The sequence below is a fragment of the Aspergillus lucknowensis genome (genome assembly GCF_044049455.1).
Source record: "Aspergillus lucknowensis strain CBS 449.75 chromosome Unknown BJX67scaffold_17, whole genome shotgun sequence".
NCBI classification, from domain to species: domain Eukaryota; kingdom Fungi; phylum Ascomycota; class Eurotiomycetes; order Eurotiales; family Aspergillaceae; genus Aspergillus; species Aspergillus lucknowensis.
Window position 1 is genome coordinate 1 of NW_027263561.1, and position 21,883 is coordinate 21,883.

Sequence of the window (21,883 nt, forward strand, 5' to 3'; positions counted from 1 at the left end):
GGGGGGGGGTTACCTTCGTCGTATCCATTCTTGCCGAAGATTCTAAAAGCAGCAGCGAGGCGGCCCTTCAGGTATTCGCGTTCCTTGTATTTATCTTCGAAGACGGGCGGTTTGGGGAATCCGCTCATCTTCACCTTTGCCTTCTCAACGCCGGTTTCCTGGCTGTTTTGGGCGGGCTGAGACTGAGGCGTGACCGTGACGGTCGCTGTCTCGGTGGCAGAAGGGGGGGCCATGATGGATCCGTCAGAACTTGGATAACAGTGAAGAAGAATCTTGGTTGATCGATGGAAAGTCGAGAAGGGAGTTGTTGAAATACGATAGCGACGGTTGGTTACTCCAACTGCACGCCCTGTCGCCGACTCGATTGCTTACATGGCCTGCGGGGTAACGAGAGGAGGATGACTATTTGACTGCATATCCGAGTCTATCCAAAGCAGCACCGAGGCTCTCCTCATCGGCTCCTCGCAGAGCGTTTCCGCGCCTCTCCTCCCATCCCAGAAAATCACATCAAGTCCAAACTCAATCTACGACATCCCCGCCATCCGGACCTCCCCCTTGCCCACAGATTCAAGCCAGGCATCCTTGCGCTTACAGTAGATCTCGCCCCAGAGCTCTGCGCCCTGTCGATACTCATCGTCCAGCGTCCCCCATTTCAACGCAATCGTAGGTGATCCACTCGGCCCAGAGGTGAAGTGGCTGCCGCAGTCGCCGCAGATCTCGCGGGGCAGGGCATTGCCGCTATCGGCGGAGGAATCGAGAAAAACTTTCGGCGTGCCGCTGGTCCAGCGGAGGGCGCTCTTCGGGATCATGATGTTTGTTGAGAAGCCGCTGCCTGTGTAGCGCTTGCAGCTGGTGCAGTGACAGAGGACGAGCTAATAATCATATCGATTCATCGGTCAGAACGGGGAAGCTATTCAAGGGGCAGTGGGGTGGGCATGGCAAGCAAGGAAGTACCTTGGGGTTTGGCTCCGATGCTGGGAGATCGAGAGCATAGGTAATCTTGCCGCACAGGCACGCGCCAGTTAGGGTCTTGGTGGCCATGGTGAGATCGCTAATTCACTGTTGTCTTGTTCTTGATGATTGCTCTTTTTCCTCGGAGAGATCTCACGAGGGGCTTTATCCTGGCGACCCCACATGGCATGAGGTAATATACAGCTGAGGTAATAGAGAGCTCCACGCCGCCATCACAAGTGGAAAACAACATAAGTAGCCAGCGAAGCAAGCGTCGAACAGTTACTATAGTGGAGTCTCCGGAAGCCTCAGACGCTGCGCCTCCTCCAATAGCGCCTTATACAAGGCACCATCCTCTGGGCTGCGAGTTAAGTGTTCTTCAACCTTACTTGGGTTCCCCAGCAATGGTTTCAAATCTGCGTCGCACACCGTTCCGGCGGCCGGCAGTTCGCCCGTCTGGAAATATTTACGAATGGCCTTGCTTACACACAAGGAGGGAGCAGCAAGAGTACAGTGCTGCGCCATGTCAGTACTATATATAACGCAAGAGACAGTAACTTACGCCCTCTGAGTCTTGCTGGAGTAAACCTGAGCCAGGGAAAGCCCTAGACATGTGTTTTGCGCTTCCTTGGTCAGCATATGCTCCCTCGAAGAACCACACGGAGACCATATACCTCTGCAGCGGAGTCACCGGGTCAAGGAGATTGTTTACAAAAAGGAGAGGGTGGGACGTGTTGCCCGTCACCGGCACTATGGCAGTCAGCGAAGAAGGATCAACAAGCAAAGGAGGTAGCCTACCCGGCATCTTCCATTTCGGCCTCACGCTCCACGCCACACAAGCCAATCGCACATGCGCCCAGTAATCTCCCACAGTGCTGCTGACTTCTTGAAGGGACCGCCAGGTTCGCTTGAACCCCTCTTCATCCGCCTCCTGCATGTATTCCGCATCAGTACAGAGGATGGCAGAGCTGGAGTATAACTCGTTCTGCCCGGCCACTTGACATGGTGACGACCACGGCCCAGCCGCAAGGCATTCGTCAGAAGGACAGGCGGGAGACCGCCTGCCGTGCTTAAAGTCCACCAGTTTTGACCCGTCCCCCGTAAGGAGATTGCTAGCAATATCTGCGAGGAACGAGAATCCCGCCAGAGGCTGGTACACCGCGATCCGCAGAACGACCTTGAGATCCGTCCATGTTGCCACCCCCGGGCCCCGCGTTTCGGATGGAAGCACAGACATTGATGAATTGAGGAGGCTGTCCTCAAGTTCTTTGTAGGTCTGCTTGATAGCTGCAGGGCCTCCCGGTGTATATAAGGGGCATTCCTCACCGACTTCATCGCAGTATGAAGAGAATTTGTCGAATATAGCATCCGAGTCGACAATCGGCTCCGGCCCAGCGCCAGTGTAGTATTTGTCCGCATCAACCACTCCATCCAAGAGCATGCGTTCAACGCGGTCAGGGAAGAGCGCTGCAAAAGTTGTGCCAAGAACAGTCCCATACGAACGGCCCCAGTATAATAGTTTCTCCTGACCATGTTTCCATTTTGTCCTTGTGAAAATAGACTGCTCAGGGTCGTGACCCCGGGATTGGTCATGCCGGCGTTGCGCCTCCATGCCCTGTTTCTCCCGCCACTCACCGTGTCGTTCAACTATTTCAAGCATATCCCTGGCCACCGGAGGAGTATTTGTGTGCTCTCCAAGGGCGTCTCCACCATCCCCAGACGGTGTGGAAATCGCCTTTGAGCACCCAGTATTGAGAGCGATGGCGCGTTTCCAGTTCCGCATGAACGAGTTTGCAGAACTCCCGAGCATTCCGTCCGCCTCCGCTTGGAGCTCCCAGTTTTTCTGGGCAAATAAATTAGGGAAGCAGCTAAACCCCGGGGTCGTGTTGTTGACGCCACGCGGATCAAATCCGATAATGTCGAAGTACCGATGCCGCGACCCATCCGTTGTCTCGGCGGGGCTGGCTGCTGAGTCCACAACTGTCTGCAGATTGCGACCAGACAGCAGCGCTTTGGTAACCCCAGAGCCGCCAGGGCCACCTATATTTTGTCAGAGTCGAGTACCGCCGAGAAAGACATCGACATGTACCGGGATTAATGATGATCGCGCCACCATATTGAGGATCCGTGACGGGAACCTTTGCGGGCAAGCGAGTAATTGCAACAGCCATGCGCGTCCCTAGGCTATCCGAGCGATGCCAATCCATCGGGACGTCAAGGCGGGCACATTGAAAGCCGTCAAAACAGTCATGATACTCGAGCGATTGCGACGGAGTAATCTGTTTGTACGTTAAGTCGAAAGATCACAGGTGGTCCAATGAATCAAACAGACCTGCCCCCATGAGAACGGCTCGAGCAATTTGGTAGCCGGACTGGAGTTGGTTCCCTGCGTTGGAACTGGAGCTGTTGGTGAGAGGAACCACCATGATAGAGCGGCTATGGCCGTGATTGCCAAAACACAGCCATTGACCGCATTCCTGCGGGAACGCCCGCTTCGCCATGCGGAATCCCCATTCTGAATCTGGCAGCGAAGAAAATTAGGATGTTTATGGCTTTCCATCGGCCGTCAATATGTACCTGTCTCAACACCAAGTGCATCCACGCGTTCTGGGCAGCGGTCGAAACACCAGAGGAGACAAAGGCCTTTAAAAAAAGGTGGTTTGTGGGCCTTGTCAGGACATTATTGGGTGACTGGAATGCAGATATTTCCTCCGTCTTGATCGATAGCTATCCGTGGTATGCAGAGGGCCCCGTCGCCAACGAATGAAGAGGGGGGGATATGCAATCGCAGCGAGAAGACGGGGAGGGAGCTTGGAGGTGAAGCACCCATGATTGGATCAACAGGATGCACAACGAGAGTTTCGGCAAGGGTGGGCATTCAGATCAGCAACCAGAATCTGATGAGTGGAGTTTGCTGAACGAACCCATCCTTCGCGTCGCGCTAGTGCTGACTTTCCTCCTTCCAACAAAGACAACTGTTCGTGTGGAGGTTGGAGAAGCAAAACAGGGCCGGACCAAACATCAGGAGAAGATTGGTAAGACAAAGATGGGGAACAATTCCAGCCGAAGGAGCAAAAACAAAATCAGACTTCGCGGCTTGAGAGTGGTTCCAAGGAGCGCCTCTCCCTGACACACCGCCTCCCGATGATGACGCAGATTAGACGGACACGAGACTGGACGTGAATTTCAAGGTCGGGACAGGTCAAGAAGGAGGTTTCCATTCTCGAACAATGTACCTGGGACGCTTTGTCATTTTTCTGTCCGGTTTTTGTTTCCAACTTTGATTGATATCACAGCATGCGTGCATAATGGAATCCCACCAGCTCCAAGAAGATGAGCTCGATGTGAAGATTCGACAGGCGGAGGAAGACCTGGCGAAGTTGCGAAAGGAGCGATCATTGCTTGAATTACACAACCAGTTGGCCGAAGAACAGCGGTTGCTATCACTTGCTCGCCAGAACGGCACCTCCCGGCATGTCCCTATTGTCACTCCCTCCGAACCCAACCACTTCCTCGGTCGCTATCCTGTCGTTTCGCTGGAACCAGATGCAGAACAAACGTTCAAGAGATCGGACTCGGAAGCGACACTTGGGGAACTCGATGGGATATTCGGCGTGTCTGCAGACATTCCTCTACTTCCAGTGACCAAGATATACCACGGCGCCAACCGCAAGGAATTTCTGCTCCTGATGCGTCGCCTCGAGGCGCATTTCGAAGAATGGGGGCAGTATTATGTCACAGACCACAGAAAGATATCAGAGGCGACAAGACATCTACCCGAGGGAATCAGTGTGAAGTGGGCGCTCGCACAACTTCCCCCTCAGGGTAAACGCACGTGGTCGGAGTTTTGTGTCTGGCTGAGCTCGAATATACAGAATTTTGTGAACCCGGATGTTGCCGAGAGACGGTATAGAAGCGCTCGGCAGCGGAAGAAGCAATCCGTCAGCAGGTTTGCCGCACTTCTGGGTTCCATGGAGGCAAACCTGCCCCGACTCGTCAGCGACGACGAACGGTGTCGGCGACTCTGGGAGGGAGTCCTTCCTGAAATCCGAAGCGCATCCCCATATGGTTGCCCAGCCTCATATCATACCGGGGTCACCCAATTGTGTGCTGCGGCTAGGTCTTCGACCGGGGTCGAGCGAAAGCGTCGCAGGCGACGTCGAGGGAGGGGTCAGGTTTCATGAGGACGGCATGCTCGCTAGACGAGAAAGAAACGGAATCATAGCATTGGTATATGCTTCTCACAACGGGCTCGAATCTGTGACCGCTGAGCGAGGCTCGTCTCGACTGTAATCTCACCGAGTCATTGTCGCTGTAGAAAACTTGCTGTCAGGTTTACATAGCTAATCCCATTCACAGTTCCGTGAAAAGCTGTATCAATGGAGCCAGGCCCAAACCCATTCTTTTACAAACACATGCTTGTGATGGCAAAAAAACCCAGAATGAAAGGCGGTGATGAGAATGAAGCCGTTAAACACAACACTCCGTCAGACCCTCTCAACTTCTTCTACATCGCCTTCAAGGTCTCTTCAACCAAAGAATGAGGGCAGCATCTCCGCCACCAGACCCAAGACGGCCCAATTCTTCACAAGAGCTGCCAAGAAGCTCAGACTGATGCTGGGCTCTTGCAATTGGGTGAAACGATGAGGGGTAGCATCCCCAGACTCGCTCCGCCTCATTTCCTGACGCGGAGGTTGCGTCCCTCACCGAATACGAATGTCGATCTGGCTGCAAAGGCGCAGGCTTTGCGGCCTCTGTCGCTGCGAAGTGGTGCCATGAATGTGCCTCAGGGTGCGGCAATCCCGTACTGGGTCTTGAAGTCCTTGCGGGTGGATTATGACCTCCATTGGCGGCGGGTGGAGTCCATCCGGCGATCGAGAGTCCCGCTGCGGCCTTTCCCTGAGTCAGTTTCCTTTGCCCACCAAAGTTTCGCCGACCCTGCCGAAGATTTGCCAGCGTTCAGTGTTCCTTGACATTTCCTCCTCCACCAACACTCCGCGCCCTTTTGGACTCTCCAGCCCGTCGTCCCAGGGTTTATTCTGAACCCGATCAACGGACTATCGTTGTACTCGTGGCCCTTAATTCGCCCATTCGGTTTCTGAGACGCTGGTCTTTCCACATGCCGGATGACGTATGGTCTGGGAGCTCCACGTGCTCCCTCTCAAGCGACAAGATGTCTGTTCAGAAGGGAATGAACGGCAAAATCCACAGCCACTGGCCACGCTGCGCTGAAAAAGGCATGGGTGTTGAGGTCAGCGAAGAGAATCCGCAGAACGTGACGTCCGAGGTCGCTGGTGTGAGCAAGATCAAAGCTGTTGAAGCTGTGGGTGGAAGGAAAGGGAGATATTTCATGTACGCCGGGTATGTATGGAAACAGATCGCCAACCACTTGGCCTTTAGCTCATGAATCCCAGATTAGCGATGGTCATGGTCATCTAGTAAGCTACTCTGCAATCTCTGGGCTCCCATGATACTGAGCGTGGCTTATCAGCGAGCTGGACAACTCGACCGTCGGCACTTATCGTAACTTTGCGACTTCTGACTTTCACCACCTAGGAATGCTAGCTACACTAAATACTGCTGCAAGTATCATATCAGCTGTCGGAAAACCACCAATTGCGAAGTTGTCCGATGTTCTGGGACGAGGTGAAGCGTATGTCATTACGGTCACGTTTTACATCCTCTCATATATTCTCTGTGCGTCGTCGAAGTCCTTCAATACATACGCCGGCGGCTATGTTTTCTACTCGCTTGGCCAAGCTGGGATGTCGATCCTCAATTCAATTATCGTTTCGGATTTATCTACTATGCGCTGGAGAGGCTTCGTTTACAATATTCTCTATGTGCCGTTCCTTCTCACCCCATGGATATCAGCTTTCATAGTCGATAGTGTGGTCAACGGGATTGGTTGGCGTTGGGGAATTGGCATGTTTGCCATCCTGATGCCGTTCTGCGCGAGCTTCATCATCATCACGCTGCTAGTCTTCCAAAGGCGAGCCAAGCGCTCTGGTCTCATACTGAACGAACAACTTACCGTCTACAGCTTCTGCTCAGGGATAGACCTTGGTGGTGTACTTCTTCTCAGCGGTGGGTTCGCTCTCGTGCTGATCCCGATCACTCTCGCAGCCACTGCGACTGATCGATGGTCTACACCCTGGGTCGACGCTCTCATTGTGCTAGGCGGACTGGTTCTTATTTCCCTTGCCCCTTATGAGAAATATGTTTCGCGGTATCCAGTCGTTCCTGTTCGCTACTTCAGGACGCTCTCTGTTGTTCTCCCATTCCTCCTTGGCTGCATTGACAATATCGGATACGGTGCGACTCACACCTACCTCTTCGTCTGGTCGATGGTTTCCCACAATTTCTCGCCACGGGATGCGCAATTCCTAACCTATACAAACGGTGTCTCCCAAGCACTGATGGGCATGGCTACTGGGCTGCTTATGTACCGACTCCGGACCTACAAGTGGATCGGGGTGGCAGGAGCGATTATTCGTTTAGTTGGATACGGAGTGATGGTTCGCTTGCGCACAAATGAAAGCTCTATCGCCGAATTATTTGTTGTGCAGCTTGTACAAGGAGTGGGCAGCGGAATTATCGAAACTATCATCATCGTCGCGGCGCAGATATCTGTTCCACACGCAGAACTCGCTCAAGTTACCTCGTTAATCATGCTCGGCACGTTTTTAGGAAATGGAATTGGGTCTGCTGTGGCGGGAGCAATATACACCGGAAAGCTACGGCAGCGCCTGCAGATACATCTTGGGCCAGGTGCGGGCACAGGTAAACTCGACACACTCTATAATTCGATTACGGAAACGCTTCCGGCATGGGGGACCGACGAGAGGACCGCAGTCAACCAAGCTGTAAGTTAGAAGCTCAGCTTCGAAGCGAACTTTCACGTACCCTTACTGACTGTGGGCTAGTATTCCGATGTGATGGGGTTCGTTATCTCTCAACACCGCGAAGACCAAAGCTGATCGTTACAGGTACATCACGATTGCAGCACTAGCTTTTGCGGCCCCGATTGTCATTTTGTCTCTCATGCTCCCAAACAAGAAACTCGGGTATGCCTGGCTTCCGTCCCCAACTTACTACTGCAGCGGTTAACGTAGATAGCGACGGGCACAATCTGGTGCAAGAAACGCGTTTCCCGGAAGACTCTCGAGGAAATTCACTTGATATCAAGAAATGCCGTGCCTAATGTATCCCCGAATGACACGCAAGCTGCGATTACGACGCAATGTCAGAATAATGATCTTTACCTATTACTGCTCTTCTACGTGATTATACCTCTAAATACATCTAGGTCCATTAGCCTGGTGACCCAATCACACAAGTGAAGTTCCTCCCAGGGGTATCATCCAGCGCATTTTTCACAATATTCCAAACATTCAAATCATACGCCTCCCCGATATGGCCCACAGGATCCAGGGGGCAGAAGTCCTGCACCCAAACATTATTCACCCCTTCCTCATGTACAAAGGAGGTCGAAGTCGGCGTAACCATCTCATCAAAACGCGACGCAATCACCGTCACCCGATTCCCCGGCTGCACAATCGGATTACCATCATTTAACCTCTCCACAGCCGGTCCATCCACGCCTACATCGTCACAGGCACTACACCCAACAAGCTTCAACACCTCCCCGACAAGCTCCCTCGACACATCACCCAGTATATAGGCCAGGTTATAAAGCCCAATGAATGTCGTCCCCCGTGTCGGCGGCGCAATCGCTACAATCCTCTCCACGATCTCCGAAATCCCGTCCTCAAACTTCGGTACATAGAGAGACTGGAATGCGCCCTCCGAGTGGCCCACCAGATCGACTTTCGCCGCACCCGTCTCCTCTTTCACTCTTCGTATGTAATCCGCGATCTCGGACGCGGAGTCGGCGATCGGTTTCAGGCCACCCACGAAGGGGAAAGCTGTATACTCGCCGTAAGTCTCCGCGTAGGTGCAGTAGCCTTGGTTTTGGAGCCAGTATTGGAGGAAGTTTAGGTCTTCATAGTAGGTTGCGCCGAGCCCATGTAGGAAAACGACGGGGTTTTTGCCGTTGGCGATGCGGCAGGAGAAGTCGTTTACTTCGACAGCTTGCGTGAGAGCGGGAAGTGCGAGGGAGACGGTGGCGAGGAGGGAGGACGACGCAAGGATGTGCATTATTGATGGATGTTTGATATGAAAATAAAATAATGTGTTTGAATGGCAATAATTAGATGACAAACAAGGAAATCAAAGGAGCGACGATTGAAGAAAGGAATGTGATTAGTTCGATTTACAGAAAGACCGGATGCATTGTTGAACTCGCTTCTTGATGCAAGAGAGAGCAGAAGCAAAGAAAACAAAAAGGTCAAAAAGGGGGAGGGAAAAGGCAGCTGTCATCATGGATCTTTCGAAGTGGAGAGGCCGAGCGATGGATCATCGATCGCTCTCGTGACAGGGCAGATTATTCTGCAGTTTCGAAATGAGCAGGCCACAGCTGAGTTGTCAGTTTCTCATCTTGACTCGGCGATCCGTGTGTGTTTTCGACATCCAGCGGCCCGTCAAAGTTCGAGTTGATCGAGATTGACTCCACTTCGATGCTTGGAGCCAGGCTCAGTGGCACTGAAAGGGAAGGCTGTAGCCTCGAGCACTGCAAGGAGCATCTGCTCTCTCCTCAGCCACAGTGGGGCTTTGCAGAGACAGCTGAGAAGGTTCAATCAATCCCCGAAGGTTGAAGTCGGATCCTGCATGAAAGAGGCTGAGGGGACCAGAAAACAATGGTTCTTTGCATCCGGATGTCGAGCTGGAGTTTCCGGCTAATTGCCACCCAGGGCTGTGCGAATCAAAAGCCCTGAAGCTGAAAGCCAAGGAGGGAGTTTTCGGGTCCAACCAAACTTGCTGGCTGCCGTCCTCGCAACCCCCTGAATCCCTCTCTTCTGGGCGATCCCTCGGCACAATCATGTCAACGATTATTTAAATCCCCGGATCGCAGAGCAGCTTTCACAAACAAGAAGCAAATTCTACGAAGCAGCCAATAATCGAAGACCTGCATCACCTCCTCAAAGCGTTCACTTCCGCGATCGGCATCCGAGGTTGCTGGCTGGCTGAATCGTGGGCTTGTTTGGTGGACTTGAGTCTCTTTGGGGCCCCTGATTGGGCAACCTTAGGCTGTTTATCCAGGCGCTAGACCGAATTAGGATATCACACCAGGAGGTCGCTTCTTCCTGGGACCATCTGTTCTTCTTCGACGTCTTTCAAAGCCCTCAATTCGCATCTTATTGCCATCTGATATCTTCCCAATGCTCGATGGGAGCATATCATCCATCTGACTGGCAGATCTGATATTGACTGCAGCGAAAGACCCCCCCCACAAAGAGGTCCTCCCGAGCTCCGAACCCACATTTTAACGCCAGTCCCGTGCACGCGGATGTCGTTGGTGTAAGCACTAACGGTCGCCCCTCTCACGGGATCTCGGACTTGCTCGCTCAGATCTCAGATGCTTCAAGTCAGTTGTGCTGTTGGTTTGTCTCCGATGTGGCTTCTGAAACCCTCAGCCCTGCTTCTCAACTTTTGCTGCTCTTTCTCTTGCGAGCCTCCAGTCGCGGGCTCTGCTCATGTCCGATCAATCTTTCAAAAAGGCAGCCAGTTCCCCACAGGGTCCCCGACAGTCAAGGTCATGTAAAGTTTGCCGCGTTCGGAAGGTCAAGGTGTGTTTCCTCTTCAAATCTGTTCCTGGCATGAGAGGAGTGCGTGGATTCGCCTGCACTCGCCTCCTGCAAGGGCATCCTCCGCCGGATCCTCAACTAAGAAGAAGTACAGTGCGATCGAGTGAAACCCTGCCACGCATGCTGTACTCACGGGTATCCATCAAAATGTGTCTACGAAGTTGTTCCCGGTGAGGACTTCAAGCCCGTCTCGCAGGCCGACGAAATCCGAAATCTGCGAGGTGAAATAAAGGAGCTCTCGACAAAACTCAACGGCGGTGGGTGCCGTGGTTTGGGTTGGAAATAAACATCGACTCACTGACTGCCAGGATTGAATCGATCACAACGACGCCTGAATCAGCTACAGACGCTTTTTGAGACCATCCGGTCTGCTCCTGAGGATGTGGTCGAGCGCCTTATCGCCGACCTCAGATACTCTCATGTAGAAGTGAATCCCCAGGAAGTTCCTGTTGGATCTTGGGAACGTACAGAAGGTAGGCTCGCTCGCTCAAATGAGGACCACTTGGCGCTGTATACTGACGAACACCGTCTACAGCGCTTGATGAGCGTAGAACCCCAGACGACAACGGTCTTAGCGATGCGGTGGAAGGAGACGACCTGTCCAGCCTCGTCATTCGCCGCAGGCACAGTCCAGATCCGTCCGAAACAAGCGACGATGATTCAGCCTATGGCTCGATCTGCCGGATTGACTCGTCAAAGTCTATGCTGGACGTGTTTATCGAGCGTTTTGTTGACGCCTTCAGTCCAGAAGTCGACGCTAGGTCTGGGGAGGCAGGGGCAATACGGCGAGCGGCCGAGATTCGCATGTTTTCACCCATCCTTACCGACGCATTTCAGGCCGTCAGTCATGTGTTTTTCGGCCGTTCCGTCCAGAACAAGACCATTGAATCGACTGGGTTCTCTTACTACCCTCGTGTTCTTCGAAGCCTGCAAGAAGCCCTGCAGGATCCAGAGCGAAGCAAAGCTGAATCTACCCTAGCGACGGTTGTTTTGTTAATGGCGTTTGAGGTACTATCCCAAGCCTTCGAGTTGTGAAGCTTTCTAACACGCGTTCAGAGCGTTGAGCGTACTTCTCAGGCGTCACTCACTGCACATGTCCAAGGCGCTGTACGTCTGATTGAGCATCGGGGTCCGGAGAATCACATGTACGGCGTGGAACACCTCTTTTTCACTGAACTTCGACCTTACTGGGTACGAACTCTGGCAATCCCTCTATCCGGTTTGGTATCGCTAACAACATGCAGGTCTCAGCAGCATTCACTACACGCGCCCCGTCGTTCCTCGCTCGAGAAGAATGGAAAACGATACCCTGGGCAGCTGGCACAACGCCCAAGAATATCCTTCACTATCTGTTAGATCTGGCAGTGGAGGTTCCCGCGCTACTGTCACAACATGATGAGCTCAGTGCGGATATCAGCTCGAATATCCTTAGCGCGCACGAGCGATCGGTTAAACAAGCCGCATTCTGGAACGGAGTTGGCGATCTCACCAATCGTTTTGCTTTATGGAAGATAAACTGGGTGGATGGATACCCAGATGGACCACCGAGGGAGGTTGAGGCCACAGACGAGGGGATATTCCCCGTTTTTCACTGCCGGGATCTCCGCACCGGCGCAGTCATCGCACCCACAAAATTCGAATACCCGGACCTCCTTCTCACCCAAACAATGTGCTTATATTATGCCTCCCGCCTGATCTTATCTTCAGTCGATACGCGACCAACTGATAGAGTCACCCGTCCTGAGCAGTACCAACTGGCATGTGGTATCTGCCGCAGTCTAGAGTGGTATATCCTGAAATCTCCCGGCAACATGATCAATCGTCTCGCATTCCCGGTGCGCGTGGCTTGGGAGGTGTTCCCAAACGGCGGACCGGAGCGCAAGTTCCTCTCTGAGGTATTAAAGCTGGTTGAAAAGCGTCATTCCCTGGCTCTCTGGGGAGGTGGAATGGCCGAGATATCTCCGCGGCCTCACTCACCTCCGAGGACCGATATTTAATGGCTTCAACAGCGATGCTGATCAAGGGTAATGAGGATATATGGACTAATGATACCTTTGGATTTCAACAAAGAAAAATTCTGATAGGCGCGGAGCATGGTGATCTGTATATAGCAATAGTCTGGAAGGGATGCTCCTTGTGCACGTTGGGAATGGGAAGCAAATATATCTCCGCCTTTTCTTCTCGTCTTGATGACTTTTCTCAGAAAGTTTGCTTATTTTGCAGACTCTCCATCTTCCGGCTATGACCGTGCATCCACGTTTCGAACTGCTCGCGGGCGTGTGGGTGGCACTTGCCAGCTCCCTGGGCCTTCGCCCCCGAGTCTCCCGGCCAAACCCCATGAAACCACAACCAGAGCCGCGGGACGAACCGGAAAGTCTCTTCATGTTTCCAAGAACAATGTCGCTGTTTCTCCGACGGCACGTGGTTGCCATGTCGTGGTGGACGACCTGTGGGCCGATATGAAGATTTCTCACGATTCTGAACATACGCTTCGCTGTGTCCCGATCCACCACCGCCCACCCTCGCGAAACTTTCAATCCCAACAACACGGACAGACTCCGAGATGGGGCCCAGACGACGGGAGCATTCTTCTCAACGTGGAGGATCCCCGGGTTGCCGAGCGACTTGGCAGCGGGACCAGGATCCAAGACGAAGAGGTGCCTTCCAGGATACGAGCTTGTGCAGCCAGACCAAGGTTTGAGGGGGGATGACAGCGCGAGGGCCGGACGGCAGTTCGCCGCACCGTTGCTGAGCCGATGGTTTTCTCGAGAATGATGAGGGAACCGGGGGCTTCAACAGACATGAACTCGGCGATCTGTCCAAGTCAAACTCTTCCCCGCAAACCATCGTGGTCAGACCCAAGACAAGACGGGACAAGACAAGAAAATGGCTGACAAGCCTGGAGCTTGACGGGTGCCGACCCCGATGCCGATGCATGCCCTTGCGACCGGACATGCAGCGAGCCAAGAAGGTCTTGTCTTGGGATCGTCCAGCGAGTCACAATGGCGGAGATGGCGGGGCCCTCGGATATTTTCTGGCATGCATCCGCGCGATGCCGGTCAGCTCAATGGATGGCTAAAACTCTCGACGGGCATTTTCCCGTGTCGAGTTGCAGTCGATCAGTTTTAGCCGGAACTTGTTGTGAAACCCAAGAAAGAAAAGACTCAGACCTCTCTCTGGGTCAATTTGCCAGGGCCCATTCCCAATGAGAGGAGCAATCGCCCAACTCGGAGAACCCGTGACTTCTTCGGCAACCGCGTGGCGTCCACCGAACTCCAGACGCTGCCCCGTCCCTGCTGGCCTCATCAAACTCTCTTTCTTCCCTTCCGGAAATCGTCCGACCCCCCACGCAACACGGAACATCCACATGGATATGAAGAGGACAGCTGGTGATAGGCTGAAGGGTGACGAGATGGGGCCGGCAGACCCTGGATTGGCAGACAACGCGCCTCGATCCTGTTTCTCCTGTGGCCTTTCCCTCCTTCCCCCCGGCCTTTCTCCGCAGTTTTCAATGCGAAGGTTCCCCACTCACATGGGAAAGAATGACCACAGAATCCAGGTTTGCCCAATCATCATCTCCTGAATCTGCGTTTGGACTCCTCGTGGCGCCCGCTGGTGGATTTGTTTTCCCCAGAGTCCCATCCATGGCTTTCTCAGCAGCTTGGGAATCAATCTGAATGAGGGAGGAGGAGGCGGCCATGCCGACGTTCCATGATCCCTGCTTGTCTTCTTCTGACCCTGGCATAAATTTCCCAGGTATATAAACCGTCTGGACCCGGAAGATTTGGCGCGCGTCGCTGATCCATCACCCCCTCCTTGTCTTCCCATTCAGACGCCTTCCTTTCCACTTCACCCTGCAAAGAAGCCGCCATGGCCGACGAGGTTGGTGCCGTAAAAGCCGGCATTGCTTACGATGAGGAGATGGATGCCCTGGCCGAGCTCACTCCGGAAGAGAGAGTCCTCGAGAAAAAGCTGCAGCGGCGCATTGACAGTATCATTATGCCAATGGTGATTCTCGTCTATCTTATGAATTATATTGATCGGTAAGCACTGCACGTTGCTGTTTCACCAGCCTCAGCTGACCGAGTAGGAACAACTATGCTGCCGCTAAACTCCAAGGTCTCGAGGAGGACCTCAAACTCAACGATCAACAGTACCAAACCGGTCTCTCAATTCTGTTCGTCGGCTACATTCTCATGCAAGTCCCATCCAACCTACTGCTTAACTATATGGGTCGGCCGTCGTTCTACTTGGGCGGCTGTACTGTGGCTTGGGGTCTGGTATCGGCTGTCACCAGTCAAGTGACGAGTTACGGTGGCATCGTTGCGTGTCGGTTCATTCTTGGTCTGGTCGAAGCGCCATTCTTTGCTGGTGTGCTTTTCTATCTGTCCAAATGGTACACGAAGAAGGAGCTCGCCCTCCGCATGAGTATTTTCTACTCCGGTTCCCTGCTGAGCGGTGCGTTTGGAAATCTTATTGCAGCTGGTATCCTCGATGGCCTGGCTGGCGCTCGAGGCATGTCCGCCTGGCAGTGGCTCTACATCATCGAGGGCTCGATCACAATCTTCATTGGCCTCTGCGTTTGTGCCCTTCTCCCTGATTTCCCAGAGAACTGGCGCTACCTCCCGGAGGAGTTGAGGCACGTTGCGAAGAAGCGCCTTGCGATCGAAGCCCGCCAGTCGGACGTCGATGCTGGGACGGGGATGAGCCAGATGCAAGGTCTGAAGCTGGCTTTTAAGGACATTAAGACCTACGCGCTTGCGCTTGCCCACATGTCCATCAACGGAGCCAGCGGTTTCCAAAACTTCTTCCCCACACTCACCGCTACTCTTGGCTATAGCAAGACGATTTCTCTTCTTCTCGTCGCCCCGCCATACATCTTCATGGTCGCCTATTCCTTGGCGCACTCGTATCTGTCGGATCGCTTCGGGCGCCGCTTTTGGTTCTTCGTCTACCCGATCCCTGTTACCCTTATCGGCTTCATAATCTTCATGTCAACCGATGTATTCGGCGCCCGCTACTTCTCCTTCTTCCTCATGGTCTTCGTCTTCGCCCAGAACGGCACCGTCTACTCGTGGGTCGCAGGCGCCATTCCGCGACCCCCAGCCAAACGCGCCGCCGCCTATGCGTTCATCAACTCTATCGGCAATTCCGCTAGTATTTGGACACCTTTCACCTATCGCGACGTGGACGCCCCCTATTACCGCCCGGCTTTGGGTGTTTGCATTGCCCTGCAGGGTCTAGGCGCTGCCATGGCTGTCTTAATGTACTTCCACCTGAACTCTCAGAATAAGCAGCAGGCACGATTCGAGGACGAAAGCGCCACTCTGACCGAGAAGGACACGAAGGTGTTGCAGGAGATCTCGGAGCAGGAGGGCGTTGACATTGCGACCGCGCGCCAGCGCCACAGGGGATTCCGTTACATTGTCTAGTCGACGTCATGTAGATAGTAACGGACAGTTTATCTTAATGAAAGCTCACTTCAGGTCTTCTCTGCCAAGCTTGTTCCAACTTGGTCGGATATGATGGGCGGGCGCGCTCTGCCGTGCGGACCCTGTATGATGGCGATGGGCGCCCGGTTCCACTCGAGGAGAGAGATCATCGGTTGGACTCCAGGTGGTGACATTCCCAACTTGCTGAGCCTGATCGTCCAGACTCCAGAGACTGGGGAGTCGTGGGGGAACCCAAGAGTGGAAGAGACCGGAAAGCTGCGTGGGCCAAAGTTCTTGCTTCCATCGTTCTGGTCATTTTCCCTGTCTGGAGCTTTATTTCCAGAACTGGAGATACTCGCGAATATGATTCCTGCAGGTTGGAGGTGGACTTGTTGAAATGGAGGGTGGGACATGAAGCCCTGGAGGATCCGGACCTCCTTCCCCGCTGATAGAGCCTGTCAACACTCACAAAGTCCTGTCCATCGAGAGCAAATACGATTCATCTCAATATCAACAGCCGTTCCATCCCAACGCTGGGCACCAAAGACACTCTCCGAGATCCCCATTCCGTCCCTTTTGCCACATTCCATACGCTCGGAAAACCCCGAATTGACCCGTGGTGCGATGCGGGGAGGCCCAAAACTCAAGTTCTTAAAACCAGGGACGAGGAGATCGTGGCAAAGGGCGGAAGACTCTCGTCCGCCCATCGCTGGACAAGCACAGCGCGATCGACCCGCTGCACGACTTCTGGTTCGTTCCTGCCGACCAACGACATCATCGCCGCCCACTGCAACAAGAACGACCCCCGTCACGTGTCGCCATGTGACGGGGTCCCTAGAGTGAATATAAGAGATAGCAGGGCAAGATCACTCCAGCTTCATCTCTCGTGCTATCATAATCAGGCTTGTGTGGATCGAGACACGACACCTACAACTACTACCATCCCCACCACACCTGGCGTGAAATCGAATCCTCCACGCTCCAGCCGTTTCCCCCGCATCCACTCCACCAGAAGACACCAGACACCCATCATGCCCTTCAGCAACGCACGCCCCGCCCTCCAGCGAAGTCTCGCAACATCCAGCCGTCCATTCTCAATCGCGATCCCAGCCCGTCTTGCAAACGAATCTCGATTACCCCCGAAACCGCGTGGGTTCCTCGCAGAGTACGTGAATCCCCTCTCTGCAGATTCATGACGTCATATCTCCAATAAACTCTCCGCCCCTGGCGTCCGATAGTATAAAAGTATAAACAACTAATCACTTGCGCCACTGTAGGAAAGGGCGATTCCCATTTCGAGAGCGGATTCCGTCGTATGAGAGTATCCATTCTTCCGCATCGGCATCGGCATTGACACGGGGGGCAGCATCCGGGGAGCTGGAGATGCTGCGGAGGAAGACGGTAGAGCAGAGGGGGAAGATTGAGGCGTCGCAGCGGGCTATGTGAGTTTTCAACACTCGTGAGAAAATAGCGGAGCATGTTCGGCGGTTTCTGATTGATTATTATCACAGGTCAGAGATTATTGGTTCGCAGGGACGATGAAGGAGGGGGGTGCATGATGGTATTAGATCATGATGTTTCGCGACCCGGTTTCTCAGTTGCATTTTGGGAGTGAGGAAATACCCCGTGTCCGGGTCTCGGGGTTGCTATGAATTACGCTCGGGATATTTAGACCTGGTTGCAGTTAGAGGATTCGAGGAACCCTAGACTGGTGTCTCTGGGGTTCTTATGGTAGAACATATATTGTTTGCATAGCAGGACTTATGAACATATTAAGCGTCATGAGAATACTATCCATTTGCACATTCTCTGGGGGTATATAGAAGTAGTAATAGTCGAACCCTCAACGGAACCTGAAAGGACCGAAGGCGGACAGCCTTGACATGCGCCTTCGAACACCCACCGTCATCTCCGGAGAAAATCCCGAACCAGGTTCTCATCCAAGACAGGACATATCTTTGTTTCCAGCTATCATCGGGATTGACAGTCCTCCGGAGACGGTAGGGTGTAAGCATATCCATCTCACCTGCGATTCTATTCGTGTCCATCAGCCTGTGTGACAGGGAAAAGCTAAGGATCTATATATGTACATTTCATAGCTCATGGTATCAGTCGGCAACGATCAGATGGCGCAAGGAAAGCACGATCGTCCATGTATCTCTGTAAGAATTCGCATACTACCTCCCTCCGATTTTGATTTGCATTGACTTGCCAGTACTCTCAGGCTTTTCCTTTTCCCAAAGCACTGGCATATTCATTCCTGCTTTCTAGCGAGGCCTCTGCGCCGTTCTCGAGAAACTCTATCGTCAATAACGAGCCACCCATGATAGCTGCTTTCAGCGGACGCCTGTGGCAGCCTGACCTAGTATTCACCTCTGCTCCGTGTATGAGGAACAGGCGGCCATCTCAATATCCCCACGGCATGATGCAAGGGCGTCTGATGTACTTTGTGTACATACCCGTTCATATTCACTCCAATTTTTTTAGCTCCTCAGTCTCCAGATTCCGGGGCTGATGGCTTCGTGAGGGGCACTACTCCCGCAATACCAACGCGCATTAATGCCTTCCCCGTGACCTACGAGGAGTTGAAGCACAGTCGGCATAGAGGCCGAATATCCACCGACCGGGCGTGTATCGTTATTAAGCGGGTGTTCTTAAACGCCTTTGAGTCGTATGCCGTCATATTCGGGCCATTTTGGTTTCGCCGCATGCGCGAGGAGGAACGCCACCACGTCAGTGTATCGTCCGGAGGTTGCCTTGGACAGAGGAGAGGCGTACCAAAGTACCTCACTGGGATCAGCGTCCGCTTCGACAAGCAGCTTGCACATTTCTACGCCCCCCTCGGCCGCGACACGTGCTAGTAGTTCCCTCCCCATCTCGGACTTGCGCTTCGCTTCTGTCCCAGACGCGATGCACATCTTGACCACTTCTATATGTTCCCCGCAGGAGCGTACTCAAGTCATATCGGGTGTGTCGCATCTTGACAGAAGGACGTCTAACAGGTTCCCTAGATTTCGCTCCATGGCAGCATTGACGGCGTCCAGCGTGCATCGCGCGCCGTGGTCAACGAGAAGACGAATCGTCTCTTCGCTGGCCCATTGTATAGCTGCATCCAAGGGGACCATCCCTGGCCACTGTTTTGGAGGGTTCACAGCTGCTCCCCGAAGAATTAGGTGCTGCACCAGATCGAAAGGTGCAGAGTGTTTCAGAGCATTAAGGAGGTGCATTGGTCCGTGGTTCTCGATCTCAGACTGATCACCGTGGTCAAGAATAAAGCCGGCAATGTCACTCACGTCAGCCAGGTCGGGTCGCGTCAGAGCCCAGAATAGGGGTTTTGCAGGGCGATTCTGTGAAGGCTGCGGCCCAACGAGCCCATGCTTCGCCAGTATTTTCACCATAGGCAAAGTTCCATGATGCGCCGCCCATTCGATTGGACACAATTCATATACTCCATTGTCGTAACAGCTAACCATGTCCGTTCGCTTTATGAGAGTGAAATCCTTGTTGGCACCCACGCTGATCAAGTAATCAGCAATTTGCGTCTTGTTCTGGCGCACGGCAACCGCCAAGGGTGTACGGCCTTGCCAATCCGGTTGGTCGATGTCCATTTCATACCGCTGCAGCATTTGAAGTATGGCAGTTTGCCCATTCGCGGCAGCGATATGCGGATAGCACGCTTCATGCCGCGGGTGTCCGTTCCAGTATTTCCTGCGCTCGTGGGGGGGAATCTGGTCAAGGAGCAGTTTCATGCAGCCGACGAAGACGCGTTGGATGGATAATGCAAGGAGGTCCTGTCGTCCGATGTACCACCCTAGTGGCCCATTGGTGGCTCCCTTGGCCAGCCAGCATTTGACGGCAGCCGTGGCATGTGTTTCGCTCCCCTTAGCAATGACAACTTCAACCGGACCGTACACGGCCAGAAGATTGCCCATAAGGTTGCTCCATCTCTCTGATATGTATGTCAGCCATAACTTGAAATGATAGATGTACGACTTACTGCTGACAAGAAGGCAGTTCTGGATGTCTCGATAAGCGTCGCGTTCTCTCCTCCTCTCATCCGACTCTCCTCTCCGTAGAACAAGCTCACTTTCATCATCTTCAACAAGGAAAAGACCGCCTGGCTCACCCTCGCGATGCCACGTGGTTTCCGAAAGCGATGCGATCTGCTTGAGTATCAGCGACTGGATGTCCGCTGGCAGATCGTCCCACTCCATCCTGTCAACGTTAGATAGTCCAGACCCGCGAAAAACGGAGGCACAAGACACACCCTTTGTGCGTGGCCCGATGCTCGCGCCTCCAAGCAGGTCGGAAGCAGTTCGTTCAGAAGAACTCTTGGCAGAGAGACGCGAGGCTCGGGCGATCCACCGCGCTCAGGCTATTTTTGGATAGCCGGGGTGTCTGGGCAAGACAGGCATCTCGCATCAAGAGGTTTTTATTCTGTTTTTCGCCCCGACGTCCGTCATGCAGCGTAAACGCATATTCTCGTTCTATTAATGTCGTGTGATACGAGGTTGTCTGGTCGAAGGAACGATCAGAAAACATGTTTACAGGAACACAGCCGTTGGGCAGGGAGAAGATGTGGCATTGGACATGCAGAGCGGTCAGCTCAGTGGTGAAGGCCGGGGCTGCAGCGGCCTTTCCAGAATTGTGTCGAAGGCTGCAGAGGGCGGTCCTGTTGGGTTGCACAAGGCTGTGATCACTAAAGATAGCCTCAGCGTAAATCTTTTGGCTGAGATAATGGCCACTCTTGGAGCCATTAACTTGCGTGAGACATACTGAATGTGGGAAATCGCCACTCCACTTAAAAGGGTCAACACTTTTCCTAGTGAAGAGCTCTTCTGGCTGACATTATACAAGACATTCCAGTGTGAAGTTGATTGATTGAGCCTGAAGAGGTTGTTAAAAATGTGGCCCTTGCGCTCTCCTTGATGTGTCTGCGCGGAGATATATACAGAGCGAGGGCCGAAGATACTCCAGACCCCAGAACACAGCCTTGATCTGAAGTGAGCTCGATCAGCTAGGTACAGTTGGGACTCAATAATCAATAGCCCCGTTGAGCCTGAGTCAAATGGTTGTTCCCATTAGTCTACTACCATTGTTGATTTTCATTTTTTTCGGCGGATGGCCATGATTCCCGAAGCGCTGGAGGCAAAACGAGCGAGTCAGAGATAAGAGCGGGAAGCCGAATGTCAAGTTTTGGGGTTTTCCTTGGAGACTGGCTGTGTTATAACTCTTCTAGTGGACGCTTAGAGGTTGGTGAAGGAGTTCACCTATACATGTCGTCGAGAAGAGAATCAATCGGTTTCAGTTGATCTGCGACAAAGTATACATATCGCAATTTCTCGAGATCATCGCGAATCCATTTGTCGAGATGTAGGCCCGTGGGGTGACAAGCACCCCGAAAGCCCGCCTGAGCGATGCTATTGGGTTTCCATGCCAAGTTCGGTGTTCGCAAAGATCGTGTCAACCAGAAGAGCTCTTCACGAGGAAGGGTTGACCCATTTGAGTGGTGTGGCAATTTCCCACAGATCGGGCATTATCGCAGGAAACCGTCCTCCTAAGACAAAAATTTTCAAGTAGACACGTCTATAAAGACCCCCCTTAGCATCAGATAGAATTGTGCTGGTCCTTAGTTTGTGGTCTTTGTAATCTTCTGCGGTTGGTACACGCCGTCTCAAATAAGCATCATTGCGTCGTCGATCTTGGTTCGTTGATTTCGATGAAGAATTCCAAGTCAGTGGGGAAGAAAACGAAACCAGGATCAGCTGCATTATCAAATTGGCGATGACATGT

The 21,883-nt window shown here is 53.1% G+C and overlaps 11 protein-coding genes across 11 annotated transcripts; 6 read left to right on the forward strand and 5 right to left on the reverse strand.

Annotated features, from left to right (window-relative positions):
• Positions 1-378: 378 nt before the first annotated feature.
• BJX67DRAFT_75280 (GFA family protein) lies at positions 379-1,138 on the reverse strand. Its single transcript, XM_071035387.1, has 2 exons — positions 955-1,138; positions 379-872 (listed from the first exon to the last, which is right to left on the reverse strand). The coding sequence occupies exons 1-2, from the start codon at positions 1,039-1,041 to the stop codon at positions 525-527; spliced, it is 435 nt and encodes a 144-aa protein (XP_070886618.1). The 5' UTR covers positions 1,042-1,138; the 3' UTR covers positions 379-524.
• Positions 1,139-1,236: 98 nt separating this feature from the next.
• Positions 1,237-3,511, reverse strand: BJX67DRAFT_371703 (putative proteinase; the record flags this gene model as incomplete). Its single annotated transcript, XM_071031124.1, has 6 exons — positions 1,237-1,467; positions 1,514-1,574; positions 1,626-1,701; positions 1,750-2,991; positions 3,041-3,230; positions 3,284-3,511. 6 exons carry the CDS (start codon positions 3,509-3,511, stop codon positions 1,237-1,239), a joined length of 2,028 nt encoding a protein of 675 aa, XP_070886619.1.
• A 225-nt stretch (positions 3,512-3,736) lies between these two features.
• BJX67DRAFT_75207 (uncharacterized protein) lies at positions 3,737-5,364 on the forward strand. Its single transcript, XM_071035383.1, has one exon. The coding sequence runs from the start codon at positions 4,260-4,262 to the stop codon at positions 5,133-5,135; it is 876 nt and encodes a 291-aa protein (XP_070886620.1). The 5' UTR covers positions 3,737-4,259; the 3' UTR covers positions 5,136-5,364.
• A 706-nt stretch (positions 5,365-6,070) lies between these two features.
• On the forward strand, positions 6,071-8,155 carry BJX67DRAFT_371704 (putative siderochrome-iron transporter; the record flags this gene model as incomplete). Its single annotated transcript, XM_071031125.1, has 4 exons — positions 6,071-6,312; positions 6,366-6,389; positions 6,443-7,821; positions 8,067-8,155. 4 exons carry the CDS (start codon positions 6,071-6,073, stop codon positions 8,153-8,155), a joined length of 1,734 nt encoding a protein of 577 aa, XP_070886621.1.
• BJX67DRAFT_75203 (esterase/lipase family protein) lies at positions 8,046-9,328 on the reverse strand. The gene has a single exon (XM_071035382.1). It carries the CDS (start codon positions 9,109-9,111, stop codon positions 8,266-8,268), a length of 846 nt encoding a protein of 281 aa, XP_070886622.1. The 5' UTR covers positions 9,112-9,328; the 3' UTR covers positions 8,046-8,265.
• Positions 9,329-10,441: 1,113 nt separating this feature from the next.
• On the forward strand, positions 10,442-12,751 carry BJX67DRAFT_75244 (Zn(II)2Cys6 transcription factor). Its single transcript, XM_071035386.1, has 6 exons — positions 10,442-10,640; positions 10,753-10,915; positions 10,967-11,131; positions 11,194-11,666; positions 11,715-11,849; positions 11,903-12,751. The coding sequence occupies exons 1-6, from the start codon at positions 10,548-10,550 to the stop codon at positions 12,653-12,655; spliced, it is 1,782 nt and encodes a 593-aa protein (XP_070886623.1). The 5' UTR covers positions 10,442-10,547; the 3' UTR covers positions 12,656-12,751.
• BJX67DRAFT_75294 (uncharacterized protein) lies at positions 12,601-13,616 on the forward strand. Its single transcript, XM_071035388.1, has one exon. It carries the CDS (start codon positions 12,848-12,850, stop codon positions 13,367-13,369), a length of 522 nt encoding a protein of 173 aa, XP_070886624.1. The 5' UTR covers positions 12,601-12,847; the 3' UTR covers positions 13,370-13,616.
• Positions 13,617-14,385: 769 nt separating this feature from the next.
• Positions 14,386-16,296, forward strand: BJX67DRAFT_75225 (putative MFS transporter). The gene is made up of 2 exons (XM_071035384.1): positions 14,386-14,701; positions 14,749-16,296. Exons 1-2 carry the CDS (start codon positions 14,529-14,531, stop codon positions 16,088-16,090), a joined length of 1,515 nt encoding a protein of 504 aa, XP_070886625.1. The 5' UTR covers positions 14,386-14,528; the 3' UTR covers positions 16,091-16,296.
• An 825-nt stretch (positions 16,297-17,121) lies between these two features.
• Positions 17,122-18,951, forward strand: BJX67DRAFT_380598 (uncharacterized protein; the record flags this gene model as incomplete). Its single annotated transcript, XM_071032815.1, has 3 exons — positions 17,122-17,255; positions 17,368-17,532; positions 18,618-18,951. The coding sequence occupies 3 exons, from the start codon at positions 17,122-17,124 to the stop codon at positions 18,949-18,951; spliced, it is 633 nt and encodes a 210-aa protein (XP_070886626.1).
• Positions 18,826-20,492, reverse strand: BJX67DRAFT_75230 (ankyrin repeat domain-containing protein). The gene has a single exon (XM_071035385.1). The coding sequence runs from the start codon at positions 20,302-20,304 to the stop codon at positions 19,045-19,047; it is 1,260 nt and encodes a 419-aa protein (XP_070886627.1). The 5' UTR covers positions 20,305-20,492; the 3' UTR covers positions 18,826-19,044.
• Positions 20,394-21,550, reverse strand: BJX67DRAFT_352022 (uncharacterized protein). Its single transcript, XM_071028961.1, has 2 exons — positions 20,948-21,550; positions 20,394-20,871 (listed from the first exon to the last, which is right to left on the reverse strand). The coding sequence occupies exons 1-2, from the start codon at positions 20,949-20,951 to the stop codon at positions 20,411-20,413; spliced, it is 465 nt and encodes a 154-aa protein (XP_070886628.1). The 5' UTR covers positions 20,952-21,550; the 3' UTR covers positions 20,394-20,410.
• Positions 21,551-21,883: the final 333 nt, after the last annotated feature.